At 45.5% G+C, this 12,018-nt stretch overlaps 2 protein-coding genes across 3 annotated transcripts; one reads left to right on the forward strand and one right to left on the reverse strand.

The window, feature by feature from the left end:
* Window positions 1–269: 269 nt before the first annotated feature.
* Window positions 270–6,408, reverse strand: LOC100275960 (uncharacterized). 2 transcript variants are annotated; one of them, XM_008663497.3, is made up of 13 exons: window positions 6,243–6,408; window positions 6,041–6,156; window positions 5,396–5,472; window positions 5,216–5,291; window positions 5,045–5,117; window positions 4,912–4,963; window positions 4,771–4,832; window positions 4,526–4,589; window positions 3,849–3,906; window positions 3,675–3,761; window positions 2,912–3,005; window positions 2,217–2,349; window positions 270–2,132 (listed from the first exon to the last, which is right to left on the reverse strand). In XM_008663497.3, the coding sequence occupies exons 2-12, from the start codon at window positions 6,079–6,081 to the stop codon at window positions 2,257–2,259; spliced, it is 777 nt and encodes a 258-aa protein (XP_008661719.1). In that variant the 5' UTR covers window positions 6,082–6,156; window positions 6,243–6,408; the 3' UTR covers window positions 270–2,132; window positions 2,217–2,256. The 2 variants fall into 2 exon arrangements, with proteins under 2 accessions (XP_008661719.1, NP_001143347.2); NM_001149875.2 differs by lacking the exon at window positions 6,041–6,156 and having other exon boundaries at window positions 1,739–2,132; window positions 6,243–6,397.
* LOC100273248 (genomes uncoupled4-like protein) lies at window positions 663–1,808 on the forward strand. The gene has a single exon (NM_001147690.1). It carries the CDS (start codon window positions 808–810, stop codon window positions 1,621–1,623), a length of 816 nt encoding a protein of 271 aa, NP_001141162.1. The 5' UTR covers window positions 663–807; the 3' UTR covers window positions 1,624–1,808.
* Window positions 6,409–12,018: the final 5,610 nt, after the last annotated feature.

Genomic DNA, 12,018 nt, shown 5'->3' on the forward strand with positions numbered 1-12,018 from the left:
ACCGAACATAAGATATTTATGTGCTATGTTTGTATAGGAAAGCGAGCCAAGCGTGTCATAAGTTGTAGAGTAGAAACATGGACTAACGATACATAGAATCAATTTCTAGCTCTTGTCCTAAGAATTTGGGATATACTTATATCTAAATTTTAGAAAATGGTAGAATGCCAAATTTCAAACGAAATAACCTATTATTTGAGTAAATTCCAATTCCTTCAAAATAAATGGATCCAAACAGTCCATTAGTGAAAATCATCTAAAATAAACCATGAACGCAGAATCAATCGAGTCGTCGTGATAGGGAAAACACATCACTTTTTAGATCCTAAACCCTATAAATCACTTTATCTTACCTTGCACATAATCCTTATGATACTCAGGTTTTTTCTAACGGTCAGATTTTCAGAAATCGTCAAGAAAAGAAGCTAAACGAAACAGACCCTATCTCCGTTGGTGTTTGGATTGTTTGCCATAGCCAGTATCCTCATCTCACCCAGAACCCACCAATCACAGCCCCACCTTCGTATTCTCGCCCAGAATGGGCCCCCTAAAAAACCACCGCCCAAAATCTCCCACAGCCATCGAGGCCAGGACTTGGCACACGACACCCACAAAGGTGGACTGTCACAAGAACACACACACACACAAAGGCAACACGACGGCCTCAATTCTCCACACCACACGACGACCACCACCCAGCTCAGCTCTCGCAGCACTAAACCCCATCCACTCGCTCCTTTATCATCGTCTCCCTCCCCTCCATTCTCAGTCTCAGGCTCTCAGCTCAGCTGCGTCCTCCTGCCACCCATGGCAAACGCTTCTCTGCAATCCTTCCTTCTCCCGCACGACCATTCTTTCGCCGGCGCCGGCGGCAGCCGTGACGGCTCCGCGTCCGCCGTGCACAAGCTCTCCACCAACACCAGCGGCAGCATTTCCTTCAGGCTCTACACCAAAACCTCCCCCTCGGTGACAGCAGCCTCAGCCACCAATTCGTCAGCTCCGACTCCAGTTGCCCCGGCATCTGCACCAGCGGCAGGGGACGAAGAAGAAGAAGAAGGCCCCTCTCTCGACCTCCTCCGCCGCCAGCTCGCCGCGGGCGACTACCGGCAGGCGGACGAGACCACGCGGGCGCTGATCATCGACCTCGCCGGCGAGCCCGCGAGGCGCCGAGGGTACGTCTTCTTCTCCGAGGTCCAGTTCATCCCGGCCGAGGACCTCGCCGCCATCGACGGGCTCTGGAAGGAGCACAGCGGCGGCAGGTTCGGGTACAGCGTGCAGCGGCGGCTCTGGGAGAAGTCGCGGCGCGACTTCACCCGCTTCTTCATCCGGGTCGGCTGGATGAGGAAGCTGGACACGGAGGTGGAGCAGTACAACTACAGGGCCTTCCCCGACGAGTTCTTGTGGGAGTTGACGGACGACACGCCCGAGGGACACCTGCCGCTCACCAACGCCCTCAGGGGCACGCAGCTCCTGGCGAACATCCTCACCCACCCGGCCTTCCAGGAGGAGGACCAGGGAGACGGAGCTGCTGCTGCAGAAGAGAGTGCAAACACCAAAGATGATAACAAAGGGAGGGAGAGACCCAGGTCCATGAGAGATTTCAAGCCTGATTATTCTTTTTGATTCAGGCTGGCGAAGGAAACCAAAAAAAAAGGGGCATGGGAGTTTGTGGTGCAGAGATGCTGGCATGGTGTAATTGATTTAAAAGATCATGTATCCGTAGTTCTGTTTGGGTTACTTTTGTCTTAAAACATGCATGGAAGCTTGTGCAATATATTACGAATATATATAATTGGTTCAGGTGTCTCAAAACATGCATGAAAGGCTCGTGGAATCGCCTGCGTGCATTTTCATTCAGCATGCAAAATCCTACCAGATACCATGCAAGGATTTGAAAGGTATTGCATCTCCTTCTGCATCCACGACGCTTCTCAAGAACCGGAGCAGATCTTTGCAGGCACTCCATTTCATTTTGCATCCATAATCCTTCCCAGAAACAGGAGGAGAGTAGGGCGTTCTTGTTGAGGAAACCCGCAACCGGTGCGTGGAGAGGTTGTTCGTCATGGGGGTGTGATGGAGAACCATCGGTTATCAGCTTATCGCCTCCACTTGTTTCCTGTCGAGTGAGCAAGCTGCAAACCAACGTTGTCCACATCTTGGCAGTTGGCAATTAAATGAACCTAAAACATGGTAGAAAGTTTTTCAGAGAAAACTACCCCTCTGCTGTCTTATGAGTGTCACATTCATTTCCCCTTCTCAGGCGCATGGACAGAGCCGCCGGGTATGATGGTGCGAACCATCACATGTGAGCCGCTCATCCATCTGCATGTATAAGCATGCTCCTGGATTCTGAAAAAGAAGCCATACGAAAATCAGTTCCACATTTTAACTGACTATTTTGTGTTTTATTAGCGAAACGTCAATGTAGAAAGCGGCACCAACACATAACTGGAAAAAAAGATCTAGTCAATAGGCACTACCAGCATCCCTCGTGTAGCATTTAGAGCTTAACTTTGGCAATTCCTAATATTGCTAAATCATGTATAAGTAACTGCAGAGGATCTGCTTCCCCTGCATGTGTGCCGGCTTCCCATGGCCACTGCACTCTCTCCTCATCCCTCCTAAATTCCTAGCTATAAGCCCATAACAGTATAACACTTTGTTGTTAAATGGATGACTGTTTTCAGAAATTGGACTAAGCGCAGCACAGTGAATGTCAGTTTGAAGTAGGTCATAAACCACATAACCATAAGAGTACACAAGATATCCTATCCAATATAACCTGAGTATGAAAACGTCCATTTTCTAGATATAAAACCTATAACAGTTTGCATGTGGTGAAACAGATAATATGAAAATGAGATAGACAATAGTACAAGATTGATTTTTAAAGTAAAAATATAATTCATACCAAGCTGGTTGGAGCTTCGTCAACAACTTCAGCAGGTTGATCTGGTCCAAGGCTGGGAAAGCAGCCACTCTTGCATCTCATATATTTCTGCAAACTGGTTTGAATAATTCAGCTAAGTGAGTGTTATCCTGCATGGGTGGATGAATAGAAATACACAAACAAAGAAACAAAAACATTGCTCAGTTTGTATTTTCTAAGTGTATAAGTGGATTGCCTACCTTTCCCTAATAGCTTAAACTTTTGGGTTGAATTGGATATGCGTCCACTCTAACATGATATCAAAGCTACAGGTCTCGCGTTCGAATCATAGCAGAGGCATTATTTTTGTCTCGGTACCTTTATTTCCATGTTTGCGCTTTTCTCTCTGGCTGCACGTGAGTGGAAGTGTTGACTCTGGCTGCTGCATGTGAGTGGGGTGTTGAAGTGTATAAGTGGATTGTCTATCTTCTCCTAACAGCTTAAGTGGATGTCGACTAGGCTAGGTGTCCCGACACTCGCGGCTCCACTTCAGGCTATGTTGTGTTTCTTGGTGCCGATCTAGTTTCTTGGTCTTCAAAACACCAAAACACAGTCTCTCGCAAGTGTCGAAGCTGAAAACCGGGCTGCGGTTAAGGGAGTTCCTAAAAGTTACTGGCTCCACCAACTTCTACATCAATTGCATGCTAAACAGAATTGCTATAGCATGGCATGGCATTTGTAATTTGAGGATAATTGACTGAACTAAAACAATGGATGTAATTTGAATATACACAATTGGACTTACATCTCACATTTGTTCAACACAGAGAGCCTGCTTGGAACACAGGACTGTCCTCTTACTTTGCACACCAAGCTGCAAGATTCCCTGGGCCTAACTTCCATTTGAGATTTCATAAAGCGGTTCTTAGGTGCACATTCACTTTAGAGAAATAAGGTGCTTAAAGTGGAAAGGTCTTACCTTCCTACTACAACGTTAATGCCCAACAACTTTGATACAGAACTAGACTCAGTTGATCCTGCAGAATGTTACATTCCATGATCATTTCCGACCATATAATTCAAAAACAATGCATCGTGGGCACTAGCAACATACAGAAGGTAGAGCTGCTAGCCTGCTACCACATACTTTCTGTCCAAATTTCAGTCAAGATAAAAGGGCAATATATTTTGACTAGACTATCAAAGTTCTCCAGCATCCATTTATAAACTCAAAAGGTCAATAGATGAAATGCCATTACGTGCCACAGCCATGATCCCAGGACATAGCATAGGTTACATATTTCTAATCATTCTAATGCTGCTACAATGATGAAGAGGACAGAAGATGGTTTGTCAACCAAGCCCATTGCCAAAGCAAGCTGGCCTAGATAAATAGCTACTTATGACTCATAAACGTGTAGCTTGAAGCCTTCACAAGACCATCTGAAATCTGGAGGCAGGCAAACTAGAACTGGACTTGTTTGCACTCCTAAACGGCTAAACCTAACGGGTGAGACGAGATAGTATTAGCTTTTACTTAAATAATTCAGTTCTAGCAGTGAAAACAGTGATGGAACTGGGCTTGTTTGCACTCCTATCTGTTACAACTGATAAGTTGTAATGTAGCCAAGAAATATAGTTCATAGTTTGTCATACCTGATGAATTTTGTTGCACTGAAAAACAGTGATGGAAATCACTGGCATAGGCATTTTCATGAACCTTGTAAATTGACAGAACAACTTAGTTAGTTTGAACTTCTTTGGACAAACATTTGTTGGAACTAACATTAAAAAACACAAAACTGAAAAAAAAACTCCTTGTTTTAGTTTAAACAAGAAATATATGCCATAAAGTAAAAAGAATTGATGTACTGGCACTAGGGGGGAAGAAAAGGCAGTACCACACTTGCAGAGCTATGGCGGCATCGTCCCATGCAGAAATCGAAAACATTTGTGTATGTTCCTGTAGAAAATTAACAGTAAACTTCATTTTCCATATTCCAGATTCACCAATTAGCAATTAATAACTTCAAGCATCTTACCAGCAGTAACTGGCTTAGCTACCTTCAGCTTCAGCACGTCTTCTTTCTTGATCTGTCAAAAAAGACCAAGTAAAATATTTATGAAACAATTCGTTTTTGTCTTCCAGACCTGGTACTTCTTATTAAGATTTACCTTAGAAGGATTCAAACAGCAAGAAACACAATATTCATATGAATTGCAGCACTGTAAATCAAGTTCGCAGCCCCTGGATTATGTCACGAAGACTTATGTCAGGCTTTGCAGGGTAACCAGTTTTGATGGAGTGTTACATATAATATGGTAAAATGAAAATAGGGAACTCACTGGCAGGAAAAGCGGTCCCCTGTTGTTGGGCAGCAGTGAGACCATGGATTGATTGAAAGTGCAGAACATACATAACCTGCAAAGAGAAGTGTTTTAACAGTGAGCAATGGTTGTCAGGTAGTGCACCATTTATAGGAAAATTTATCCAAGCATGCAAGACAAAAGGCCCAGGAATATTGCCATTATCATCAGAGATCAGATGCCGCCCCTGAACAGTGCTTCTGCACACAATTGGTTGAATAAAGTCAATGCCCTTCCTGCACAATATTTAAAGTTCTTTCATTAGCCTTACTATTACTGAAATATAAACTGTAAAATTGCTCACATAATCAGAATGACAAGAATATCCCCCAATACTAGACCGAAGTAATTTTCTGATACCCAAGCTGTCTTATGCAATGAAAACTTTGTCCGGGTCATAGAATTAGGAACCAGGTTAAAGCACAATTTGATTTATGAATCCGGAACTAGTAGCTAGCTAACTGCTCACCACCTTTACATTGATACATTTATCTCCGTCCTTCTGTTTTCATCTACCTCTTCTTTACTTGCCTAATCCACACTTCATTCTTTCCACAATTCCATCGCTCCTAAGCTTCCTCATCTAATCCAACATTCCTTCTGCTAGCAATTTGCAACGATGAACTCAAATCAAACAGCCCAATGATAAAGGACACAGCTGACATTGTCAAAAACTACTGTGCTATTTTTCCTGATAATAAAAAAAAGGTAAACGCCAATATCGCAACGTATCGGCTTTTCCCAAATCAGTGGCATAATGTATCGAATCGAGTTTTAATGGTAAAAAAATAGCTTGTCATTCACCTTCTGCCCTCACAGCACACGTCAATACTAGAATCAAGCATGAGGTCCCAACCCGTGACCAAGTGAATCCTCAGTGGTGCAAGTACTCGGCGTTATGTACAAGGAACCTTCAACTGCTGAGAGATACATCGACTGCGTGCGATGAGCACGGGCAAAGGATTTAGGGCCCTGGCAACGGCAGGAAAGAGAGTGCGGAACTCACCGGATGCCGGAGACGGGGCTAGGAAAGCAGGCGCAGGCCGCGACGGCGACGGCGAGGCGGAGGATCCGGCCGAGGGGAGGGCGCGGACTGGACATGCCGGCAGGGGAATCGGCGACGCAGTCGCAACTCGCAATGGACGCCCCTCACCCGATTGTGGTAAAAAAAAGTTGAATAGAAATATGCGACTCTAATTTATAGAAACTAGTTGATTTTCATGACACTCTATATTATCAAAAATAATCTGTACTACCTATTAAGACGGTAAGGGGTAGACTCAGTTGTCTGTCTTTCTCATTCCCCCTCCCTGCAAAGCTCATTCACATTTCCATTCCCGACTATCAAATGTCTTTCTCATTCCCCCTCCCTGCAAAGCTCATTCACATTTCCATTCCCGGCTATCACGTGTCTTTCTCATTCCCCCTCCTACAAAGCTCATTCACATTCTCACGTGCATCCCACGCCTAACTAAAATTAAATTAAAAAATAGGTTCCAAGGGGATTCGAACCCGCGACCCCTCAAGTAAATGTGTTTGTAGACCCCTCAAGTAAATGTGTTTGTAGCTACCACTACACCACATGTGTATTTATGTCTACATCTATTATAGTAAAACCATATACTACATCTCTCCCGAAGCCCACCTGCTACCCTTGCACAATGTGTAGTAGTAGATAAGTATCACCGAGATTATTAAATTATATTTTTGGATTGAGGGAGTAGTATTTAAAGAAGAGCCTTGCATGCAATTTCTTTTGTTTGAAGAATGTTTTCAATTTAAATACTTTTTTTGCATGTGTAACATTTATTCTCTGTAATATTTTTCCATGGATCTAACTTATAAATCATTTTCATAAACCAACGTCAAAGATGAATCCATGTTTCTTACTTGGAAACTCCGAACAAACACCACTAGCACGAGGCGCTCGCGTTGGCGTCGCTCACCGACGACGAGAAGAAACTTGGCGACTACCAGTTCGACCTCTGGAAGCAGTCCTACATGGCCCATGCGCCGCTGTGTACGGCAAGCTCCGACGCAGCCGCCGCTTGGACGTGGTCCAGAGCGGCTGCACCGCGCTGTCCATCGTCAAACATGGGGACCTCATGGTCGTCGCCAATGTTGACGACTCTCGGGTTGTTCTGGGCACCGCAACCTACGACGACGCCATCACGCCGTCTAGCTCATCATTCACCTGAAGCCTAACCTGTCACGTAAGTCGCTACTGACCGGCCATGAATTCTTGTGCGCTGGAATGACGACCATTGTTGTTGTTGTGTGAGTGTCCTCGAACAAGATGTATGTAGAGTAGTAGCACATCCGGTGGTGCAACGACCAGGTGTACTACCTCGCTGATGAGCCCGGGGTGCACTTCATTTGGCAGCCTAGCCAAGAGTGATCGGTACTCACCATATCGCGCGCGTTCGACGACTATTATATCAAGGATTGTGGCGTCATCTCGACACCGGAGGTGAGCAGAGGTGGACCGACAACAATGATCACTCGCCATCGTCGGGGTAGCTTTTGTGCCGGCCTGCCTTTAATTCTCTTCGCAAGCACACACTTGCATTTTTTTGTTTAAGCAAGCGTGTATGGTGGTGCGTGCCTGATGACTAACGATGTACGACGGAACTTCTACCGGCAGGTGTGGCACGTGCTTTCCAATGATGAGACCATGCAAATCATGACATATATCGAAGTCTGCATGATACTGATGGTTGCAATATAGTAGTGAAACAACTAAATTAAAATAACAAAATTTATGTATGGCTAGGATCACAAATGGATTATGAAATATTTTCTTATAACAATATAAGACACATTTTGTATATAAGTTATCATGGTATTATATGTTCCCGTTGCAACGCACGGGTACTGACCTAGTTAATCATCTAATTTCTTAATAATTAATTCTTAAAAATAGATGAACAGACTTAATTGCCACGTTTACTAGTATGTATGGGCATCCACTGTTATGCAATCATGACTTATATATAAACATGCAAATGGTTCTTTTGGTCTGTTATATCATGATATAACTGTATCTTATATTTAATATTTAAACTGTTTCATCACCGGTTTATATAGATTTATAAAAGCCACTAACAAATCATAGTTACATCTATAGTTGAATCATAATCTAACGAATCGAATGACTCGCTTGCACTTACATATAAGATCTGATTACATAATAATCGTGGCCCCTAAAATAATTCGTATAAAAGAAAAAATATACTTCTTTCTCTCCTCTACTCCTCCACGCCCCTATTATGATCGTATAAAAGAAAAAATATACTACTTTCTCTCCTCTGCTCCTCTAGAGCACAAGTTTTCCAAGTAGTTCGGCCATGCTAAATGAATCATTGTTGCAACTATCCACGGTGTTGCTGACATAGTGCTTTGTAAGACATAGTGCTTTATAAGAGAGCTTACATCTACAGCTGTAGACTCAACAGTTCCTTTAGCACAAGCGAATGACTTCAAAACTGTCACACTTCACACGTGAACACGTAGGTCTGCATCTTTCTCCCGTGTCTCATCTAACACTAAGATATCGTACAATAGTAAAGTGCATCAGTAGTCCATAAATTATTTTGGATGTATCATCTAGGTTCATGTACTGTTAAGGTCATAGGAACCCTATTTACTATTTAAAGTGTGCCAAATAAACTATTTTAAAACCATATAGGTCCATTAACTATTTAAAATATGTCTTTCATGAACTATTTCAAAAGTCATATGGACCGTCATTAGGTGGAACGCCACGTCAGTTGTTGGACCAAACATTGTCATGTATCGACTTTATTTGATATATTTTAAATAGATATGGGTTCATGTGACCTTGAATAGTACATGGACTAAGATGACATATCTGAAATAGTTCATAGACTGCTGTTGTTGGTACCCTGTAACTAGGGTACCCCTTACTACTGTGCAAAGACGTAGTGCCCACGCGGCTATCACTTAGTCGCGTGGTAGGAGTGCTGTGTGTGGGACCAAGCCACGGCTCGCCCCAGTCTCAGGCGACTATTCTGGGTCCACAGCAGCGCCCGACTCCACTACGTGGGTGGGTCCGGAGCCGCCATGTGTCCAGAAAAGGTAATATGCTCCAAGGCATCAACAGTGGTCCGGACCCCCACGAAGAGTGCCGGACCCCCGGATATACAGTTCGGACCCCCAGGGTTGGTCCCGGACCCTCGGATATTCAGTCTGGACCCCCAAGGTTCGTCCCGGACCTCCACGTGTGCGAGCTAGACCCCTGGAATGGGATCCCCCCGTATGGGGTCCGGGTCCCCACAGGGGGTCCCAAGGTCCTAGGACAGTACATACCCGGGCCTTGAACAGGACCCAGGCAGGGGTCCAGTATCGACACGTGTCCAGGCCCGGTCTGGTGCGAACCTGTCCGCGTACACTTCTGCTCCGCGCCCAGGCGGAGACCCGATGCTGCCACGTGGCCTACAGCACGTGACGTAAGCCAGTGGGTGGAGCCTGACGTAAGGCCTCCGGGTTACGCGGCCCCTACAAGCGATGTGCCGCCTCGGCATTTAATGAGGCCTGTCCACTCTGTGAAAGGGAAATGTGCCCTTGGGCCATTTCTAAGTATTTTGGTGATTGAGTGCCAACACAAGTGCTTAAGTGTAAATCTATGCCAATTGATGGACAAAGTGCAAATCAAGTCTAAAGGTATGTTTCTAGACTTAGTACATTGTTTTTAGAACTAATGTATTGTGTCTAAGTGCTGGAAACAGGAGAAATCGAATTGGAAAAGACTTAGCTTTGTTCAGCCAAAGTCTGCTCAGTCTGGGTGCACCGGACTGTCCGGTGGTGCACCGGACAGTGTCCGGTGCGCCAGGCTGGCTCTGGCGAACTTACTGTTCTCGGGACTTCGACGGCGGTGTACGGCTATAAATCACCGGACTGTCCGGTGGTGCACCGGACTGTCCGGTGAGCCATTCACAGGCGAACTCGTCACTCTCGGGAGATGATTAACGGCGTACGGCTATAATTCACCGGACTGTCCGGAGGTGCACCGGACTGTCCGGTGATCCAACGGTCAGCCGGGCCAACGGTCGGCCGAGGATTCCGCGCGTGACACGTGGCCGAGCCAACGGCTAGAATGGGACACCGGACTGTCCGGTGCGCCAACGGCTCTCAATCTGCAACGGTTGGCTTCGCCAAATAAGGAAAGAAATCCGCACCGGACAGTGTCCGGTGGTGCACCGGACTGTCCGGTGGTGCACCGGACTGTCCGGTGCGCCAGACGACTGAAGGCAAGAATTGCCTTCCTGGAATGCTCTCAACGGCTCCTAGCTGCCTTGAGGCTATAAAAGGGACCCCTAGGCGCATGGAGGAGCACACTAAGAATTCTCAAAGCATTCCTAAGCACCAAGACCTCGATTCCGCGCATTTGATTCTTTGTGAGAGCAACTAGAGCTCTATTTGAGTTGTGAACTCGTCGGGTTGTGTTGTGAGCTCTTGTTGCGACTTGTGTGTGTGTTGTCGCTGTGATTTTGTGTCTTGTGTGCGTTGCTCATCCCTCCCTTACTCCGTGCTTCTTTGTGAACATCTAAGTGTAAGGGCGAGAGACTCCAAGTTGTGGAGATTCCTCGCAAGCGGGATATAGTATACAAAGCAAAACACCGTGGTATTCAAGTGGGTCTTTGGACCGCTTGAGAGGGGTTGATTGCAACCTTCGTCCGTTGGGACGCCACAACATGGAGTAGGCAAGTTTTGTACTTGGCCGAACCACGGGATAAACCACTGTGTCTATCTGTGTTGATCCTCTTGTGGTTGTTGTGTTTTGCAAGAACTCCTCTCTAGCCACTTGGCATCATTGTGCTAACTCCTAATCAAGTTTTGTGGCATTAAGTTTCAAGTTTTACAGGATCACCTATTCACCCCCCCTCTAGGTGCTCTCAATTGGTATCGGAGCCGTTCTCTTCAAGAAAGGGACTAATCGCCCGAAGAGATGGATCCTAAGGGCAAGGGGATCATGATCAATGATAAGGAGAAGGAGTCCTTCATCAACGAACCGAAGGATGACAAGCCTACCGACTCGGGCTCGGGCCACAAACGAAAAGATGGGAAGAAGAAGAAGACGAGGCACATCAAGGAGATTATCTACTACGACGACAGTGACGAGTCCTCTTCTTCCCAAAAGGACGACGACAACGACTACGAGAAAAGGAAGACGGTTAATTCAAACTTCTATTTCGATTATTCTCGTATTTCGCATAGTTCAAATACACATTTGCTTTCCATTCCTCTTGGCAAACCTCCACACTTTGATGGGGAGGACTACGGATTTTGGAGTCACAAAATGTGTAGTCACTTGTTCTCTCTCCATCCAAGCACATGGGAGATTGTAGAGAGTGGAATGAAATTTGATAGCTCGGATAGTCCCATGTTTATAAATGAACAAATCCATAGAAATGCACAAGCTACTACTGTCCTTTTAGCATCTTTGTGCAGGGAAGAGTACAATAAGGTGAGCGGCTTGGACAATGCCAAGCAGATCTGGGACATCCTCAGGATCTCACATGAGGGGAACGACGTCACCATGCTCACCAAGATGGAGTTGGTGGAGGGCGAGCTTGGGAGATTTGCAATGATAAGGGGAGAGGAGCCAACCCAAACATACAACCGGCTCAAGACCCTCATCAACAAAATAAGGAGCTACGGAAGCACGCGATGGACGGACCACGACGTCGTTCGCCTAATGCTAAGGTCTTTTATTGTCCTTGATCCACATCTTGTGAACAATATTCGTGAAAATCCTAGGT

The sequence above is a fragment of the Zea mays genome, chromosome 10 (assembly GCF_902167145.1).
Source record: "Zea mays cultivar B73 chromosome 10, Zm-B73-REFERENCE-NAM-5.0, whole genome shotgun sequence".
NCBI lineage: Eukaryota > Viridiplantae > Streptophyta > Magnoliopsida > Poales > Poaceae > Zea > Zea mays.